This window comes from Lissotriton vulgaris, chromosome 5, assembly GCF_964263255.1.
Source record: "Lissotriton vulgaris chromosome 5, aLisVul1.2, whole genome shotgun sequence".
Classification (NCBI taxonomy): Eukaryota; Metazoa; Chordata; class Amphibia; order Caudata; family Salamandridae; genus Lissotriton; species Lissotriton vulgaris.
The window spans coordinates 115,554,810-115,576,552 of NC_141693.1; the positions used below are offsets into that span (position 1 = coordinate 115,554,810).

At 40.6% G+C, this 21,743-nt stretch overlaps 1 protein-coding gene across 7 annotated transcripts in view; it reads right to left on the reverse strand.

Annotated features, from left to right (window-relative positions):
* Positions 1–21,743, reverse strand: part of SEC16A (SEC16 homolog A, endoplasmic reticulum export factor) — a 478,800-nt gene that overhangs the window by 404,673 nt on the left and 52,384 nt on the right. For all 7 annotated transcript variants that reach the window (XM_086921035.1, XM_086921033.1, XM_086921029.1 and 4 more), the window contains exons 2-7: positions 17,285–21,458; positions 8,505–8,647; positions 7,111–7,205; positions 2,565–2,685; positions 1,683–1,881; positions 861–1,044 (exon numbers count right to left, since the gene is read on the reverse strand). In XM_086921035.1, coding sequence (XP_086777161.1) covers positions 861–1,044; positions 1,683–1,881; positions 2,565–2,685; positions 7,111–7,205; positions 8,505–8,647; positions 17,285–21,391 — 4,849 coding nt within the window. In that variant the 5' untranslated portion in view covers positions 21,392–21,458. The remainder of the gene's footprint in view (positions 1–860; positions 1,045–1,682; positions 1,882–2,564; positions 2,686–7,110; positions 7,206–8,504; positions 8,648–17,284; positions 21,459–21,743) is intronic.

A 21,743-nucleotide genomic window follows, 5' to 3' on the forward strand; every position in this document is an offset into this window, starting at 1 on the left:
AGTTATGTTGGTATCACGTAGAATCCCTGAGACTAGGAGTAGAGTTAAACAAAAAACTTGTAATACAGCATCAACTCACCCTAGTCTCAGACACTATTCAGCCCTACTTAAATTGGTGTCTGGAGGGCTTTGACCGTTATTTATAAACAAGATTCAGGTTTGATGTCTTTTTTCGTTTAATCACATTTCCTAAAGTAAACGATTGGGGAAGAAATCTCTGCAAATGCCTGTGCGATAACTTGTCCACCCAATCCACGTTGCATGTAATTTGTTTTTGTAAATTTTACTCGGTGGAAAGATCTAGATGGATCAAACCACTTTTAAAAAAACAAGGCACATGGAGACAATGCCGCCCAGCCTTACTGTTTTTAGTGTCCTTAAATGATGTACATTGTGTGGCCGTTATGCCGGGCTTTTTAAAAAGTATTTTAAGGAAAAGGAAAAGTTTAACTAATTTTTTTAAAAAGCATACGTTTTTATTCTTAACTATACCTGTGCGATTCTTTTGCTTGCCTCTGTAATGAATGTTGCTTTTATGATTTTATGTACTTTGAAATCGAATAAAGCTTTTCATTCATTCACTCAACTGCAAGCGAGCACTTCCATAAACTAAACAGGTTTGTGCTAGCAATGCCTAACGGAGTCTGTAATTGGTTAAAAAACTAAAAATAAGCAGTTTATTCCACAGAAAGAAAAACAAAATCAAGGTTAAATGAAACCTTGCAGCAGCCCAAACATTATTCTCAATCTTTGACTGCATTACCACCAAACCTAATTCAGGACTATGCAGTGCACCAACTAGCTCTTTATAATAACTACTCCTCATCATCAGATCTGTTCATATCAATCTCTGTAAATACCTTGTTCTACAGGTTGCCAACTACTTTCCGTAGGGTAGCCATATGAGTAATCTGCAGCCGATGGTTGATTGTCAAAGTTGCCAGAGTACAGCCCATAGGCATAGTCAGAGTGCAGTGATGATGGATCTGCATTAGGATCATAGGCATTAGCCGTTAGGTCTGGCTGGCTCCTGTAAACCTGGCTCTGTAAATGTCAAACAAAATTCTGTTATATTTTACTCACTTAATGCACAATCTTCTAGTAAGTAAATATGAATTACCCTGAAGAGAGGTCTGGTGTACAGGGGGGAGGAGAGATGGTTCCACCTCTTATTTTCACTTGACTCACTGTCACTGCACACTGTAATCTAAATTCATTTTATGGATTCTTGACCTACTGATTAGAAAGGATCTTTCCAAAACAAATCTATTGGAATCAGATTTGTCCGCAAACTCGCTTTACACCGGGGGTGGTTAGACTGGCCATAGTGACCTGAAGAAATTATTAGCCAAGTTCTTAATTTTGAGAAATTAGTGTCAGCTGTAGCTAACGTTTGCATTAAAAGATACACAAACACTGTGCTGATTTATTTTAACTTCAACAATTTAGCTGAGAAAAGAAAATGTTTGAAAAAGTTCAGACCCAGTCTTTGCAGGTTATTAATTAAGAAGCTAGTCTATTAAAGTGCCAGTAGGTTGCAAAAAAACCTTTCAGTTTAAGTATGGAGTACAAAACATGTCTTCTATTCTCAACTACAAATCAAGGAGGCTAGAAAAGAAAATAGGGAAAAAATAAATCCAACCATGCCCAGTCCCACCCTAAAGCATTCCATAGTAACTTACATGCTGTGACTGAGAGCTGAAGCTACTTCGGCGGCTGTGCACACTCCGGGAGCTGTGAATACTGTGCACCGAATGTTCACTGTGTACACTGCGCCTGTCAAAGTCATCACCATACGGGGCCCTGGTCGGCTCTGGTTCATTATCAAAGCTGCGGTCGAAGCGTGGGTCATACTGCCAGGGATCCTCAGAGCCCCCTCGCCTTTTGAAAAGAGAGCAAGAAACCGATTAGGGCACTGCAACACCATGTGACAGCACCACAGCAATTCAGAGCACACATTGAAAATAAAAACCCGTATAGCATTCAATTCATATCTAGAATGATGCAGAAGTGAAAAAGTTATAAAGGCATACTATTTTTTTCCAAATGTTTGATAGTCCAATCCACCCCAAACTCATCTTTTTACTGTGGCAGTTCTTTACAAACAACATTGCTTAGATTTCCGAATAGCATACATCAGCATATTAAATGTGCTTCCAGAATGGAGAAGAGGATATTAGATTGCTACAGGTGTCAACAGGTGTCGGCACCATTCCGTCAGGCACCATTCAGGGTAGCTGCTAGTAAAGAGGTACCATTATAATTCAAAAACTGCAGATCTATTACAGTCATTGGTAAAATATAAAAGAACAAGCATACTCTGCTGCTGCAAAGATTCTGCAGACCCTCGGATGTACGCTTATGATTGGAAATAATGAAAAAGGTATAGGAACGTTTAAGTAAACAAGACCCTCCCAGAATAGAATGGTAGTAAAATCCAGTAGAAATACAGTTTTTATGCAAGATCTGTATGTTGTCTTACAAAACAAATTCCGAAAGGGTAAAAGATGAAGCAAATCTACTGATAAATACATATGCTTGCATAAGCTTAATCAAGCACCCACCTACTGGAGTATGGATATGCATCACTGCGATAAGGATCTTGGTCAGGGCCATACCAGTATCGTCTGGGGTCCCTGCTTCGGGGGTCATAGGCAGGATGATACGGATCCCAATGACTAGGATCTGTGGAAAGGACATTGTTAAAGATATCCTCATTCGCACATTTGACAAATTCAGTAATCCTGTTAAGCCAATAATGTTTTCTTCAGCAGAGGATAACTGTTTCCTCATGTAATCCTTGATGGTTTGGATGCATTTAACCCACCAGATGCAGTGAATTTTTAAACAATTCAAAATAAACCATGATGAAACTGAAACTTACATTTAAATGGAGCCCATCAAACACAGACTGCAGTACAGAGCAAGACAGAGGTGACCAAACCACGAGAGCTTGTCATAGTCGGAATAGAGGATGGCAGTGCTAAGCAGATACCCACTTTTATGCAACACTAAGCATATAACAAGGCACTTTCAGAAGAAATGCCCCCATTTTGTCTAAATTTGTTTATGGCTATTTTCATCTTACTGCAACTAAGACAGAAATAAATTGCTTTAACCAATTGCAATTTCACAACAGCTGTGTTTGCAGTGACATTGGTACCAAACTTGAAGCCAATGCACAGGGTGCAATGGAAAGAAAAAACAAACAGACTAGTCATGACACTAAATAACTCTACAGCAAGGAAACCTTTAAAGCAGGTAAAAGTAGATTAAGCCTCAGAAAATAATTTTAGGTTTCTTCTTTACAAAGCAATATCCTTGACATAATCACTAAATGTACCTGGAGGGCAGGTGGTGCGGAAGGAGCAATTTACAGTAATGACTTTACATGGCAAGATCGGAATTAGATTTCCGATTACAATTATATATTTGTTTACAAGTTAAGTAGAACCCCAGAGGAAAACCGCTGGCATAGTGCAAACTGATGCTTTGCTGTAAAGCCTCCCCCTTACCTCACTTCCAATGTTCTGGGAAGACTACTTACTCTTCTCCCAGTGGACTGATAACCGCTCCTAGCTGGAGACCCCGAATCCACTTCTCACTTTGGTTATTCATTTACAGCATACAGGCTGCCTCCTTTTTCCCTTGTAGTCCATATCACTTCTATTCCCCAGTCATGTAGGTTTGGCAAATGGGGTTTCTTTTGTTCTGGACTTTTGTAAATGTGCCCTACCCCATTTTCATTATACATCTCCACTACCCCTGCACCATGTGCAAAGGATGTGCCTGTCCCTACCAGCTGACAGTGGTGGCCAGGTCACATCGTAGGCTGTCAGGGGTTGTTTTTATTTTTTTGCCTGTGTTCTGTGCTCTGAACCATCCTCATCTGAGATCTAGTACTCTTCTACCTCTATGCAGATTGTCCTGGACTTTCCCCGCACAAGGCAAAAGAATCAGACCAGAAATTCAAGCAAAACATTATCTTTAAACGTTTTTGAGGCTTTAGTTCAAACTTGGACCACACTATCCTTTATTTGCATCTGGAAACCTCCACTGAACAGGCAGCATATCCTAGCCTAAGGATACAAAACAGTAATCTGTGAGCTAGCAAGAGATTAGTAGGAGCATCATTGTGCTTGGGTACTCAAAGCTGCAAATAGTCCTTGAAAGTCCTTAAACAATTCTTAGGAATACTAGGCTCACGCCAAGCTAACCATGTTTTAAGAGATGGGCACTAATACAGCCTTACTTCACCCATTTACAAAAGAGCTCTGAAGTGGAAAACATGCAAAACATAAGAGTGAAAATAAATAAATGTGCTCTTCGGAGTCTATGTAGTACCTTGAATTGCTCCCTTTCTTTCTGTGCAGTTTTCGGTTGCGAAAACTGATGGTAATTTGGTGATGGCAACCAAAATAAGACTTTGCTTTTCTCTGGCAGCACGGCTGCTTCATTGTATATGGTGATGGAGGGTAGGGTGAGTGGGCAGTATTTTTTATTTTACTAATGAACAACATTGTTGGAAACCTATGAACATTACCTCAAGGTATATTTAAAACAGGCAATGTACCTGTAAAATATTTGTTAAACAGTACAATAATCCTGTTTCCTGCTGATTGCTTATTGACAAAGATTGGTTTTGGAGAATGACCTATTGTTAATAACAGAGAGCAAGGCTCATGTCCACTTCCACATCAATAAAGGCCTTGGTGTTCAACTCCTGTTAGTGCCAATCTTTGAGTCTTCCATCACACCGCAAGGAATGAAGGAATAGGATCGAGAGAAGAGCCTAGAGACCTTTGCTAACTCAATAAACCCAAGGAAGTCTGTACATGCTCCACACTGCTCCCCAAAGACTTTGTGAGTGATTGACGCGTCCTCCTGCCAGAGGATAGCTTTGGTCTGGAACTGCTTAGTGACCTTTTTTAAAACTTCAAGATTCATTACAACAGCCTATAGAAACAATCAGTAGAAAGACAGTCTGCATTTTTGTCAAAACCTACAGCTTGGAACAGAACTGTAAATTGTTCAGCATTTGCAATTCAGTACAAAATAAAAACGACTAACAGGACCTTACCACAACTACACATAGTGGCTCAACGTTAACTGATAGCCTTACGCTTAGCGCCATACTTGCAAGATTTCATTTAGACCTGAACCAAGGAAATCCCACTTTGGGTTCCTAGGTACGGAGTTGAAGAGCCTGTGTTTCAAAGTATCTACCAACTCAAAGCAAAATGTACGAAAATGTCATGCAGGTGTTATATTTTGTAAATACAGTTAAGTTTTATATGGCTGGGATGCTAAAAGTAGATTCACCATGGTTGGAATCTTCTGCCAATACTGCCCCAACATCAAGTTACAGCTGCATTTCTCCAAAAGATTACATTCAGTGGTTTTAGTGAGTTAGCTATTCAACATGCCTTACTGAAACTGGTTCAAGGACTTTTATCTCCCTTTGTTAATTTGCAATCCAGTTTTCACAAGTATGTACCAAAGATTTACACTAGAGTATTCAAATTATTTGCTTTGCTAAATATAGTAATCTTGCATGGAGTAGAGCACAAACTCACATATTTCGACTACTAGGAGGCGAAGAACACCCTCCTGCAACACTTTCTCTGCGGAGATCAAAACTCATTTGGCAGAATGCAGCTCATATGGCAGAATGCAGGTATTTCTTCCATATTGTAATAATTTTACTTAGTAACATGGAATAGTTATCCCAAAATTTTTGTTTTAACAGGTCAAAATTTATAAGCAAAAGAGAATCATTTTATGTTACAATTTTTCACTTTAATCTAATTTATTTATGTTCATGGGTCGTTTTGTCTCTGTGTCTTCCATACTCTCGCCAAGACCTTAGTAGGAGATACAGATCTACAGTCAAATGACAGCACTAAAACTAACCTAATGGTGCTTAAATGTTCTCTTATTCACCTATTATAGCGTTTAGAGAGGCTCGCTGCGTTAATGGGAGTGCAACCAAACCCAGGTGGGTCCTCTACACTCTTCCTTTCAGCATTCTCCAACAATGCACATATAATTCGCCAGTCTTTTATGCTTGTCACTTTTTGTGATTTGCCATTCTAGCTAGAGCTGCCATTGTGTGCGAGTCAATTAACATTTTGCAGCTCCCACTATAGTCATAAAGATGCTTGGTATCCACATCTTTTTCCACACAGAAAATGCAGTAAGGTGGCATCACAGCAGGGCAATTTATATACCTTCCTGAGAAACAACAAATTCAGTATAAGACAGACCATGCCTTCCTAAACTCGGCACAATCCCAGAAATATCTGCAGAATGAATAGGATTGGCTGTTCGCTACAATCCATGCACTTATTATTATTTTGACTGTTTACACCAAAGATTTCAAATCTTACCCAGTTGGGAGTTGCAAAAGTTCTAGTAAACCTCAGAAATACAGTGACCAAAATTACCCAATTCCATCAAATGGCTCCCCCTCTCAGGTGGTTCATATTTCAACTGTTTTGTAAACATTATGAAACTTTGATTACTATTATTTTCTGGCTTGCATGCACTTTGATTGTGAAGCCTGTTTTTATCATGTATTAACTACTATATTTTGTGAAAGGTCTTCCTGGCGTTTTAGAGGGAGGAGAATGTGTCCATTTGTTTTAAGCAATGGGAATATGTAGATTACTGCACTGAATATCTGGACTACTGTGCAAGTTTAAAAACTGACTACATTACAGAGTGCTCTAAACAAATGGAATCCGTGCACCAAAATTCTTCCTTACCCAATTCTGACACTATATATTTATCGAACCAACCAACCAACCTACCTATCCATCTATCCATATTCTGAAAAAGAGAAGGTATTCAGGAGATTAACATGTAAAATAATGTTAAGGTTCACTGCAAAAATTAGGTTGAGAATAAACTTCTGTGAACACTATTAAAGCAATAGCATTACTTACAGGTACACAAAAACAGAAGACATTTTCTATGTAATTACCCCCCCCCCCCTTTATCTGCAGAATATATTCACTTAAGAGGTCAAAATACTCCCATATCTGCTGGATAAAGTGTATTGTGGGGTCATAATTAGTAAACAGGCAATCATCACCAGCTTTTTATTACCTCCGTAGTCATAATGGCCTGGGTAGTAACCATAATAATCACTGGGGGGTGCCCATCCAGCTTTCTGAGCTCCATAGTCCTCTCCATAGCCTTGTCTAAGAACAAAGAAAAGAGAACAGTAACTCCAGGAGTAAACTGACACTTCCTTGTACCATACTGAGTTTAGAAAGCAGTTTTTAAAAACTGTAGCTTTTAAGATGTAGGTGCGGTGAGTAATCCATAACAGACTAGTTAGTTTCCACTGCCCTGGAACAATTTTGAATACACACCAGAATTATAAGCAAATATTTGTAAAACGTAACATGCGTGTGTTTATAAATGAGTCGTATTAAATATATCTCACTTAGGAAAGGGGGTTACCCCCATCCACTACAGATTTCAGTGCATGCATTTCTCGTCACATAGATGAAGACCCTGCATCCGCTTGCTAGCTCTCCACTAGGGCTACTGTGTAGGATATCCTTTGGATGATGTCAGCTTTAGACTGAATAAAAATACAGTTGTATGCAACTTCCTTGATTGTGGATTAAATCCATCTCCACAATGCTGTACTGTGTTTCACACTGTTAGAAAACATGAAGTTACTGGATAACGCCAATATCCCTAGTCCACATTTTGAACGAGCTCGCCTTCTCAATTCTGCGGCCTGCCCCCTTACCCAAACTTCCACTGCTACTGTTTCAAGTCAATTGTGTAACTTTACATTTACCGGTATTGCACATTAGTTCCAAATTCTCTTTCAGATCTCTGAGTAATTGTAAGGAAGGTCTTCATGTGTTATTTACCATCAAACTGGAATCTGTTTACAATTAAGATGCAGTTTATTTACAAATCTTCGAACAATTCAACATCACATTAGTAAAATACATTATTTTTTTCATCACAAAGTACTTGATACAAAAATACCATAAAACCCTGTTATACTTACCACACCAATTAATTTTCAACATATCAATTAAAACATGTGCTGTATATACACAAATTAATCAATCACAGGGAAATCCACATTCATTATTATTTCAATCATAATGTGTGTCATTTTCTTGAACACTGAATCAGAGGAGACAAATAACTTCAGTAAGCTTTCTGCATGGATTTCAGCTAAGGGCTTTATAACAGCATGTGATGTTATTTCACACTTTACTTGTGCCCTAACTGTATTGGCATGTATACAATACTCCTTGGACTTGCAGCTACAGAGAAGTAAACTGTACATCCATTTCCTGGAAAGATGGCCGGTAGTACCCAAAATCTTATTTGCTATGTTACACAAGGACTCGCCAAAATTGAGCCGGGTACTCAATGCAAGCATTGGCAAATCCTGCACTACAGACTTATATAAAACATGTGAAGAAAAAAAAAAAAAGTAGAATACTTCAACACCATGCACATACCTAGAGGACGGCCTATCAGAGGTACGGCTACATCGGGAACTAGGTCGCTCAGGTTCCACATACTGGTATCGCCCAGGATCCGCGTAAGCAGCATTAGTGATGTCATAAGTTCTGTAGCGAGGGTCATAGGGACCATATGCATTCTGAAACATGTGAGAAAATAAGGATTGAGGAACACAGCTGCATTTAAAATACAATCTGTTTTAAGTCTAGAAACAAGCCGCAATAAATGAGAACCCTCAAATTGATAAAGTGAAAAATAGATATTGCTACTCAAAAAGATACATAATTGTACAAAAGATGTTTCAGCTGTAACATTGAGGCACAAAAAGAAAACGTTTAGCAGATGCAACAATTAAAGTGGCAAATGTACTCCAATTACAAGAATACAAACAGACACCAACCTCCATTAGGTCTGTGTTCACATGTGTTACACTGGCACCGTTCTTCTGACAACATGAATACGCTAAATTGTCAGTCAAAACAGTACTATTCACTAACACAACAAATTATTTAACCACATTATCACCTTACATGAATTCTTGTTGCTTAAGGAGGGGAAGCTGCCTTAATTTTAGATTGAATATTTTTGTTGGGCACAATTTATAGCAAAGACGCCAGTTTCAGTCCATTTGTAAACTAGAAAAACAAGCTTTTGCAATGCAATAGGTCTCGCATTAGGAAAGTTTGAGCTATTGGTATTGTAAATGACTTTTTTTCTTTGAAGCAAAAAAAAAAAATGACTTTAAGACATATTATTTTGCTTCAGTCCTGCAGTATTGTAAGGGACTCCTCGGTGGGAATACGAAAGACATTTGGAGGGGTAACACTGGCAATCCGGATATATATGAACTGCTGGTTTTGGACTCTAATAAAGGACTTCTTACCTTTAAGGAGCTAAACTACTATAAAATATCGAAGTTCAAGGTGTTGGGTGCGGCAATTTCAGCTTGGTCAAGTATCCGGAAGAAAACTAAATTAGGGCGAATGAACTTTTACACCCCTTTATACATGAATGAACTTCTCCCAGAGGTATTCCATGATTTAGTGATGAGGCGGTGGGATAATCTTGGGGTTAATACAATTGGAGACATCATAGATCAATCAGGGTTAATAACATTTGAAAAGGCACAACAGCTATACAATCTGGATCGGAGAGATTTTTTTTAAATACCTACAGATAAGATCAGTCCTGCAAAGGAAACAAGCAGGCAATTGTAAATTTACTAGGGTAGACCGGATGGAATGTATTCGAGATGAGGAGGGATGTTCAATCTCTCAACTATATGGTGCACTATGCCAGTATAATGAGGATGACAGAGGAAAGGTATTTGACAAATGGAAAACTAAATTAAACTTAGTTGGGAATGAGGCTGAAAAATCACTTAGGTTAGGAAACACTATCTTAAAGGTTGCAAACCTGCAGGCACAATATTATAAGACTCTATTTGAACTATATTACACACCACATAGAATAGCTCGCTGGGGGGGTATGAGTGGGATCCTCTGCCCAAGATGTCAGAGTATGGCGGCTGACACAATACACATGTTTGCAGCTTGTCCTAAACTAGACCCCTTTAAAAAAGCTATGGATGGATTTTTTAAAAAGGAATTGGATATTCCTACTAAATTAACTAATGAGATCATGGTTCTTGGGGTGGCAAAGGAGGGGCAGGATGTACCCCATCAAGAATTTGTGTTTATTGCAATGACGCTGAGCGGCCTTTGTTTTGCAACGGTAGGAAAGACTCTAATCCTCCTTCGTTTCAACAATGGCTCTCGAAATTATTAGCTATCTATATTCTAGAGAAAGCCTCATATGAAAAAAAAAGCGTTAATGCAAAGCGATTGGGGAAACAGATATGGGCCCCAGTAGAAAAATGGAAACTTAAATTAGATGGGTAATCTAAAAGGGGGATAGACTTATGCTTGCTTATTCTTGTAGGATTATAGTCGACTGTGTTAAAAATTGCTTAGGAATCTCCAGATTTTTTTTTAACTGTTTTTTTTTTTTATTATGTTTTGCACTTCGTTTGGTACTTTAAGTGACTAGGCTTTAATTGAATAATTTCTGTCGTAATAGATATATATGTCAAAAATAATTAATTGTTTACACTGTGACTGATGATGAAAAAAAAAAAACGTAAATGACACATTTTTTAACTATGTGTTGGTTTTGAAAATAGCGAAATTAATAGCTTTGTCATTTACAATGCCAATAGTTTTAACTTTCGCAAATGTGACACCTATAGTATTTGTAATGCAATATTTGTTGTATTTACGTGACTTAGATGTATTGATATTAAAAATAATAGCTTTTAATTTTTTAAAATACATACTTAAATAAAAGTTATTGTAATTTATAATAGCAATAGCCTAACATTTTGTAAATAACGTTTGTGAAGATTATGTTCAGTGTATTTTATTCTGATGAAAATCCAAGAACAGAAGTGAAATATTAACATCTTTTTGTGACATTTGTAATAAAGCTTGAAACATTGAGAGAACATATTTGAAATAGTCGTTGTTGAATGGTTGGACAGATTGATGCTGTGGTGGCACTGAGTGCTGTTGTGATGGCGCTGAGGATAGATAGAGTGAGGGCGATTGATAAAGGGAGGGGGATAGATGCATAGATAGATAGAGGGAGGGAGATAGATAATGTGAGGGCGCTAGAAAGATAGATAGATATACTCTCGCAGAGCAACGCATGCGCGTTGCCTCAGCGAGACCTAAAAAGGCAGGAGTAAATCTGTTTTCTCAGTGGGTAAGACCAGGGAGGAGCCACTGTAAGGGTGTAGAGTAAGGAGGTTATAGGCAGGGGGGGGGGGAAATCCCATTGGAGAAGCAGTGAAAAATGTAAACTTTGCAAAAACTCTCATGCCTATGTATAAATATAGACTTTTTACATTTTGGTAGCCGTAATTATTTACATTATACGAGGATTCTCGGAAAACGGTGCCTCTTACAGAATTTCATGGCTGCTCTTTGATTTTCTTTTGAATTTCAAGATAGTTGGAAATGTGCTCCAAGCATAGAGAGTAACCCAAGGAAAGAACATTCCAAACTCTTTGAGAATCTGCCCCTGAACTTTCATCCAGCTAGGCCGAAGCATTATCATGGACATTTTGAATTCCACTCAAACTCCTTTATCAGGAGCAAACAACCTTACATCCAGTACTAGGCCATAGGGGACATTCACTCTCACTCCCGTGAAGTGGCTGCCGACCCAAATTAAGGTATTATGAAAGCAGCACTGGCTTTGGCCGCATCTTTAGAGCCAGAAAAGTGATTCTTGAGTTAACACTCGCTGCTGACATCTTGAAATTACAAGTTTTACCCTGCCAGTTCAGACTCACCATCCGCACGAGACTGTCAAACTTTTGGTAGAAATAATATTTGTGATGTAGTGTGCTTAGAAACATTCTAGGTAGAGCTATATAACAAATAATTATAGTAATCACCTTTTAGTGTGAGCATGTCTCATTCCTTTAGTGTCGTTCGCCTTGACCCCAAACAGCAGAATCAGCTTTTTTTTTTCTTCAGTTTTCCATAGCGCGAACTCGACCCGAACGTATTGGAGCACTTTACAAGAGCACCAGTTACTTTAGACAAGACAAATTCATTTTTTTTATAGACACGGGGAGATTAAGTGATTTCCCCAGAATCCCAGAATGTTGAACCGATGCAGAGGCGGGAATCTTGTTCCCCAGCGCCAAAGTCCCCATTCTCTTCCTTTAACTGCAGTCTCTTCAGGGTGCTTTAGACAAGTATATTATTATGTGAGCATGTGGTCACCTCCCCTCTAGCTAGTCCGTCTTCGGCAGGCGGCGGAGCATTTCAGCCGCAGCAGTGTCTCGCTTGCTTGCCTTGTCGATGGTTTGTTGTAAACCACTGGAGTTTATTTACGTGAACAGCCCACTCCCTCTGAAACCAGCTGTAAATTCTCGGAGACAGCAGGCAGGTGATAACCAATGATGGCTCTGCAGCTCGCCCCCTCCTGCCTCCGAGGGGCTGCTCTTTACGGCGAGGCTGCAGATTGCTGGGAGATGGGCTCTGATACACGCGGGGCCACGGAGACAGTGGAAGAAAATGTCAAAGCAATCCGAGATCATTAGGGCGATGAGTAACGCAGAAAGAAATCCGTGGCTTTCTATTGAAATTGATATATCTTTATAGACACTGGTGATGCTCTCGCTGCAGTGATGGGCTCTGCTGACCTGCACAGAGTAATGTGGCGGCTGCGGCTGCAGGAGGATTCCCATAAGGGCACCAACCAATCCAGCGGCCGTGACATGGTAGGGCCCGGCCGGGGTGGGTGGAGGGGGGGGGGGGGAGCTGCACTTCCCGTGCCCCCTGCGCCTCCGCTCTCCGTGCCTGAAAGAATGTTCTTATCTGCTTGTTAAATAAACAAGCAGATAAAAATACTCTTTTACGCCTGCCACAAAACAGGCTACAATGTCCGGAGGAGCAGTGAGAAAAGCGGACAGGGTGGCACCCAAAACCCCTCTTTTCCAATGGGAAGGCAGCATTTACCATGAACGCTGACGCTACCCAATGGAAAGGAGGGGCGGGGCTTACAGGACCCTTTTTAGAACATAATCTCTTGCAGGGCACGGCCAGAGCAGCTTCGCTGCTCAAGCCCACGCCTCTACGAGACCTAAAAAGCATCCAATTAAAATGTAACCAGATGCAACACCCTGTCCTGCCTTACCGCCCCCACCGCTAGACACACTCACTGGTAAGCCTTATTTTGAGGCCAGTAAGGCAGGAGCCACTCTTTGGTCTTCTCAATACATGTTAAATTACAGGCTGCTGCCGTTCATCTAGTTTCCCCACTGTAGAAGCCACGCTGTCTTTGGGGCGAAACACATTGGCTGTGTTCTTTATTGCATTTCAAGAAAGAAATGAAGAACTTCTAACTACGAATTATTTTTGTGAATGTTTGTGCCATTCATTGAATATATGTGAAATATTAATTTCTTAGCTACATTGTTATCTGGATGGCTTTTAAGTAAATTACATTTTACCGAGTATCTCTCACCTTTTTGTGAATTCGTTTTTTAGTGTACAGGGTTTGGAGTGGTGAACTCAAAGTAGGGCACCTGTGACCAAAAACGAGTGAGTTCGGAAATACACCCTATAACTGTTCACAGCAGTGTTTTGGTAAATAATAAATTGCTTTGTTGTTACAAAATGAACCAGAGAAAAAGGGTCAAAGACTATTCAGCAATTCCAGTTTCATACCCATTTTCAACTTATAGCTCTAGAATAGCTTTGCTTCTAATGGATTCCCCTTCATCAACTAATGCCAGTAGGTGAGGCGAACCAGACCCTTGCCTCTGTTTTTTTCCACATCTTTTTCTATCAAGTTTTCCAATATTAGCTCTATAACCTATAGCTATAGTTTTAAACAAAAGCACAGGTGCACCACTTCTCAATATACAGGAAAAGCAGATATACAATCCATTTCCAACAGCAGTGTTCTTCCAAAATTTCCTTTATTCCAGTATCAAAAGGTTTATAAAAACAGACTCATAAGCATCACTTGTTGAAAGTGGCACAGCCGACGCGTTTCGTCCTTAGATCTGACTTCTTCAGGGCATTAGTAGTTCCCCATACCGCGATGGGTTACTAGTTAGTGGATTGCAGCTCAATTTCCTCCAGTGATATGAAGAGGCAGAGTAAAGTCAATACGTTGACAGATGTATGAATCCATTTGCAAAAAGCGATAGACAGCGAAATTTCAACACCAAATTCTCAATCAGTTGCGATTCATAATGTGATCTAAAATAAGATTAGATCTAATCCAAAGACTGCATGTTCATAGTCGTAACCAGAGTATGTCAGTTAATATGCACTTCCTTCCGACAGCCTAAAACTATACCTGTTCGATGGCACTCAACAATAAGAATGGTTTCCGCATATATATATATATATATATATATATATATATATATATATATATATATCAGGAGCAAAACTATTGGTCACTCCCGACCATGTGCCTCATACGTTTCTAAAGAAATACGTCGTCAATTGTTAGCCTGCAGCCAATATTATCTGGTCAGGCATGCAGTCAGGGATTCGCCAACGTGCCAAGCGTCGCAACCGGAGCTATAGGTCTTCCAAAATGTACATCTCTATGAGAAGTATAAACATTGTGTGCACCATTTCATAATCATTAACAAAATAACAGGTAATTATAAAGTTTCGGTACCCTTCCCTCCTTTTGGATACAGAAGACCTTTCCGAACACTCTACAAGCTATCCTGATCAGTCCAGAACCACAGAAGCTTTCACAAAAACGCAAGCAGGGAACTGCAAAGCTACTACCAATGGAGAAGATGCATAGTAGAGCAGTGCCCTAGATTAGCAGGGGTGGAGGAGGATGATTGAGAGGTTGAGATGAAGGAGATGGAAGTGACCTGCAAATTAAGTGTACAATTCTGGGCTCCAGTCAAAGATGTATCCATTGATCCAATGGCAAACTCTACTAGATTTATATTCTTTACATAGCTCAGCTTTTTGGACATACCAGTTAATGACAAGTCAGGATGCAATGAATACTTTGCCATTACAAATGCTAGAAATCCACCAAATATCCAAAACAAAATAAATCAATCAACTAATGTAGATGTAACGTCTGTAGAACATCTGTATATTCGTTTGTTCTGATGCATGAAATCTGCTGGCATCTACCTGGCAATTCCATGGTATGAAAAAGAGGGCGGCACATTTCATCTGTGCTTTAGTGATATTTGCATGCATCGCCCAAAATAAGAAAAACTGCTCCCTACATTGAACATTACGCAAAACCACACTTTGAATTAGGAAATAAGCTTACTGGTAAGACGTAAAACAAAACCAGCATGTTTTGGTATTCAGGCACTTACTGCTTTGGATCATAAGCAGGGCAAATTACATTTGGGTTTTCATAACTCTGTTAGAAGAGTGAATTACTTATAGATGCACTGTAGGCCATCATTGTAAATGATTGTGCAGGCCATACTTTGTTTAATGTTTGGATACCCATTTCAAAGGACCGTAAAACAAATAAATCAGGAGAAGATTCACACGGTTGCCTTTTAGACTACGAGTATTATGCTTCTAAACATGGAGACCATTCTGGAAAGGTTAAACACATGTACACTATGGACAGAATCATTCCAAGATATCCATTGATTTTACAAGCAGTGGCCCTGTGGGATGCAGCACACTGCAGATAAAATGAGAAGCAAGCAAGTGGTCTGGCAGCACTGTCTGAAAGGTGTTGGTCACGCTAAAAAAACCACACAAAACGACAATTCAAGAGGGAAAGAAATAATAGGAGACCTTTAAAACGCGAATTTGGAAACCTTAAGTACTGGCCCACAAGTCCTGCCACTGAATCGCACTGAGGAGTATGTGCATTTGTGATCAGGCATAAAGCTGTCACTATACGGGTGATAAAGTTAATCGCTGAAGAGGGCTGACCCACAGCCCCAGGCTGTGTGCTATCCAAACACATGGTGAAGTGGACTCATTTGTACAGGGAAATCCAGTCTATATGTTAGGGGTCCAAAACAAAGTGGCAATGCATTTTTATTCCAACTGTATTTACTAGAAAGACAATCTTAGTGTGTGTCACAAATGTATTGAATCAATCCAAGCACTGTTTGATATAATACAAAGTGATACATGTGAATAAAGTGCAGACGAAGCAGTTCTCACAGTCATCATACTTACAACATATAATACATTAGAAACTGTACAAAACCCAATGGTTGTATAAGTTGGTACTGTAAAGGTAGCTCAAGTAAATAAAAAAAAATGTTTTTGCTATTCGTCATTGACAACCAGGTTGGGGGGGGGGGGGGAAATTGTTAACGTTTCGACCACAAAATACTCGTAGGGTCTCCTCAGGACCTAGTTATCTGACTAACACACCACTTCGCTGCAATATCATGTACAAAAATACGTTTCTACATACTTTAAAACAGTCTAATAACAATGTGCCTTTAAATACATATTGCCTTGATCAACTCCTTTTCACAATAAATAAATCAGTCCTGCTGTCTCTCACAATGTTTCACAATAAACAGACATGACCTTTGCAATGGACGTATTTTCTCGAATGAATCAACCTAATCTCTAGACTTCATCATCGATTAGCCTCTATTAGCAACTCAGGCCTACTATATTCAGCATAAGCTTTCTCACAAGGCAACCACTGGCAAAACAGTCTACAAACTGAGCCAAACCCTTTCACAGTAGTGCTTCTTAAAGCTCTTTTCTGTTGATCGCATACGGTCTGGCAACAGATGTGCTGTCAAGCTAAACTTAACCCTTTGACGTCCCAAAAACAATAAGTAAACAAACGCTAAAATTTCTCCTCATATCCAATCCACCTAGCTGACTGCAAATACAGAGTCATAACTCACACTGCATGGCTACATTTACCAGGCAGCTGTCGAGATTTTCATCAGCAAGAGGAACTAAATTGCCCACAGAACACCAACTGTGGCCCTGCTGCCAGGGAAAGATGCAAAAGGTTTCTTTGGTGGGGCACTAAGCCTCCTTAAATCTGACACAGCTCTGAGGGTTAATAGTTGGAAATGGGTATCTCATAACCAGTCTATGAATGGCCACATGCAGATTGCACTTTACAACACAAAAGAAACAGTAGGCAAACAGTACCCACAAGATCACATTACATGAATATTTTTTACTGAATATGAAAGGCTTCCAGGAGTTATTCAGTGGCTATGTTAGTATCAAAATAAAGAAAAGTTTGCTACCTGATAGTACAGATGAGCCGCTCTGGGATCTGGCACTGGGTACGTCGCTCTAGGGTCTGCAGCTGGATAGGTTGCTTGATACGCAGAATATGCATCATATGGCTGCCTGTAATACATGTAGGCAGATGGATCAACTCCTGGCCCAAATCCCTGTTGTGGTGTTTGAGAATTCGGTGGCCTCGGTTGTTCTTGCTGCACTGCAGGATCCTTTGTGCTAACCGGTGCAGCAGGAGCACTGGAGGACTGAAGACGCTCAGCAGCATGCTCAGGTCTTGCAGTATCATAGCTTGTCGGAGGCTGTGAGGCACTTCCTGTAGGAGGTACAAGAGGAGGTTTATTGCTTTGTGTCGGCATTTCTTTTTGAGCTACGTCTTGGACCAATTGACTTTCTGGGGGCATCTGGTAACTCAAAGTGTTAGGCTGCCCCGAAGATGAAGAATTGGGCACAGTAGGTGGTGCTGAATGCATAACTTGCTTATTTTCAGATAGCAATGCTGAAGGCTGTTGCTTATCGTTAGAGACCTGTTGATAAAAACTCTGTTTGTCATTCATCCCTTCTCCCATATGGAAAGGATTCTGAGTAAATACAGGTCTATCCCCAACTGAGTTGCTTTGTATTTGTATAAGAGGATTTGCACGGTCTTTGTTGGATGCCCGACTCATTGTAAAATCAAGAGCACCAGACATTTCTTCAAGACTATTTGACCATTTTGCTGAATTATTATAGTGCAAATCTACATGCCCTTCTGGTGAAGCCACCTTCACAGTTGAACTGCCTGTTAAAATATTTTTCACAGTTCCGGGTGATGATGGAACTTGTGGGGATGTATCAGGCACAGGAATGACGGGCTCCTCTTTGATTTTAGCTTGGGCTGACGTGGCTAAATTAAGTGGAATTTGCTGTGATGGGGGTTGGGTCAATGAATCTGAAGCCATGGGTTGAGAGACACTTGTCCTTAGCACCAAAGTAGAAGGAGGCAGATCATTGGACAGGGGTTGTTTATTTAAGGTTCCACCTTGGAAAAGAGACACACCATTTTCACCGGACAAGCCCCGAACATGCGATGCATGGTTGCCTGATATAGACTGGACATCACATCCAAGTATGCTGTTGCCTTCATGTTGGTTGAGCTGATTTGGTAAAGAAGACATTGAAAAATTAATTGGCTGTGAATAATTGTAGCTTTGGTTGGGTTGTGCAATCAAGAGAGGTTGATTTTGCAAAGATTCTGTAGGTGGGGAGGACAACAAACTTGCATAACCGGAACTGGACTGCGAATTAAATGGTTCTTCCTCTCCAATTTTCGGAGGATTCTCAAGATTTTCTGAAGAAACATTGACCTCTGTAGAAGGCTGAGCAAGAGCAGGAACGCTGCTAGAGTTCAGATCCAAAACTCCCACTTCTGGAGGCTGGATTATATCTTTATTCCTTGGTTTAGGAGGTACATGCACAGCAGGTGCTGCAGGAGCAAGGAGAACATTTGCTCCAAAAGCAGGCAATTCGCTTTGAGCCCAAAGAGTGGTAGCTGGACTTTCACACTTCTTGTTGGCGCCATGTGCTCGAGAGGAAGGTCTTTTTTCTAAAATAAAGGTAGCAGATTCCATGGAAGGGCCTCTTAGTGGTTGCAAAAGGTTACCAGGATCTCCAATCCCTTGATGAGGGAAATGATGTGCTTGGGGCACGAAAATATTTTCCAAATTGTCAGGTGGCTGCTCAAGGTTGCCTGGAGAGGTTGCAAGCATGGTGCTGGTCTGCCTGGTCTTGCTTTGGATCTCTAGGTTCTCTCGAACTTCTCCTACCATCTTGGCTTGATCTACTTCTGTAGGCCTCATGCCAATCCCATGGGAACGGACAGGCTCAAAAGAACTATTTGCACTGGTCTGAAATATTCCTGTGGGTTTGGGGGGACTAGGAGTTGGAGTATGGGACAAACTAGCATGCATATTATTCTTGAAATTGTTCTGTACACTGGAATCCCTATCTATTGGAGAAGAATCAATCTGCTTAAAAAAGCCTGAAGGGGACTCCTCTGGTTTTCCACTTTCTTGCTGAATAAAGGTACCAGTGAGCTCCTGAGGTCTTGTCGAACTAGATGCACTCCGGTGACTTACATTACTATACCCAGAGGAGACGCTATCAGACCGAACAGGATGAGATACAGAATCAGGAGTCTCCAAGTTTGGTCCCCCTTCAGAGTGCCCTGCAATGCTGTTCTTTGGGACTGGTGGTCCAGGTAATGGGCCATACCGGAACATATCAGAACTAGAGCTAGGGGACGGAGAGTTAGCATCTAATGGCTCACTTGGCAATACTTCTTGATTTTGAACACACTCCAAGTTCTCAACATTGTCAAACTGTGCCCCACTAGCAACACCAACCTGCGTTTTATGATTTGCATAAACATCTGAAGGGTTACTAGAGTCATCCTGATTGCTTACACTCAGAGAAAAATACTGCTCTATGCCCATAGGGGTAGTATCATTATTTGAACTCATATTAACAGGTGCCTGTGATGGTATATTTGCTGCATGGGGTTGAGTGCAAAGAGGAGATATGTATGCTTGTGCAGAACTCTGCTCCGAAGAAGAATCAGAATCTACTCTTTGACTGCCCGTTTGTCTTTCAGAAGGAACAATTTCTTCGTTTTCAGCCTCATCTCCTTTGAAGAACATTGAGATGGTTCCCGAATCTGCAGGGATTTGGGAGCCAGATGCCTCAGTCCTATTATACAAATGGTTTTCAGCGTTCAGAACTAAAGATGGGGTTTCCTGATGGTTGTGGTCCATTACGATAGACTGCGGGTAATAGCTTTCTGTGTAAGGCTGGCTGTAGAAATTCATGTTCTGTCCTAAATTTGGGTTATAGTTCTTTTCATGCTGAAATGAGTGGCTAAATTGTAAAGTGCTACTTTGAGAAACACCTACTGTACTTCTTTCAGCAGCAGCTGCTAGAGGTGTCGAAAGTGTACTTTGAGGTCTTTGGCCAAGATGAGATGGGTTAAGGGTCTGCGCAGTAAAGGGAGTACTGCCCAATGGAAGAGAGGAATTCACAGAGTGAGGGACACGTGAAGGAACAGTCTGAGAAGGGGGCACAGGAGGGGGCAAGTAATTTGAAATTGAGGTTTGTAGCCCATCTTGGAAAGGCCTCCACTGATTGGATTGTTGAACTGGATGAGAATGGAATGAGGTGGTGTTTGGTAACGTTGGGCGACTTGCACTGAAATCTTTAATATTATCTTGTCTGCTTTGGGGTCTGTTTTGATTTGGATTCCCAGTCTGCTGCTGTTCTCGGAACGTACTGTCAAATGTAGGACCTAAACTGTAAGGAGGAGCAGATTCATTTCGGGTTGGTGGTTCTCTACTGGGATGGACAACTGTGCTGTTAGTAAAATACCCAGTCAGTCCTGAAGATTCCGTACTATTTGGAGAGGTAAACAGATTTGCTACAGAGGGTGCGCTAGATCCTGAAGATGATGTACACACCAAATCCAAACCTGTGCCTGAAATAGAAGATGAAGTATTACCCCCAAATGAATTTGGTCCAGACCCTGACGATGACGTATAGGCCCCATAAGAACTTGGTCCAGACCCTGAAGATGATATATATCCACCATGTAAACTTGGACCAGATGATCCGCTGTTTGAAGTTGTGCTAGGCCTTGAAGAGGTCGCAGGTACCTCATGAGAGCCTACACCAGAACCTGAAGAGGATGTATACACCCCATGTGAAGCTCCGGAAGAGGATGAAGGTACTCCATATGAACCCGGACCAGACCCCAAAGACGACATATATGTTCCTTGTGAATAATCCCCTGCATATGCCGGATGCGTTCCAGCTGGTTGTGAAAATGCTGGTAAAGAAGCACCTGGTCTGATAACTGTATTGCTTTTTGAAGGATTATTAAGTGGCGTGTTTTGAGGAGTCAATCTGCCAAATGCAAAAGGATCAGTCACAGGTTGAAAAGTGGTAGCAGGAGGTGCCCCAGATGCTTGCACATTTGACCGTTTGCTGTAGGGATTGTTGCGCCGATACGCATTCGGGCCCATTCCTATCGGTGGTGGAGGCCCTCCAGCTCCTGAAAGTCCTGCCTGGGGAGGAGGCTGCATGGCTGCTTCTAAAGATGATTCCTTACTTTGCTTCTTCACAGTGCCTCGTAGATGTTAGAGGAGACCACTGCAGAAAAAGAAATGCCATACATTAGCCATTCCCCTTTATTGTAAACTAGAAATGTACAAGCAAAACACATATTGCCTTCAAATGCTTGCATGCAATACTTATACTTTCTAATGTAAAACAGAGATAGCATTACAGGTTAATGACACATAAAAATCATTCACATATGCAGTTTCAACACGAGTTAATATTTACACAAAAATTGTATGTATACCCTCAGTTTGTGAACATGGAATGAACACATTCACTAGTTCACATTCTCCTTCTATGAACAGTAAAAACAAT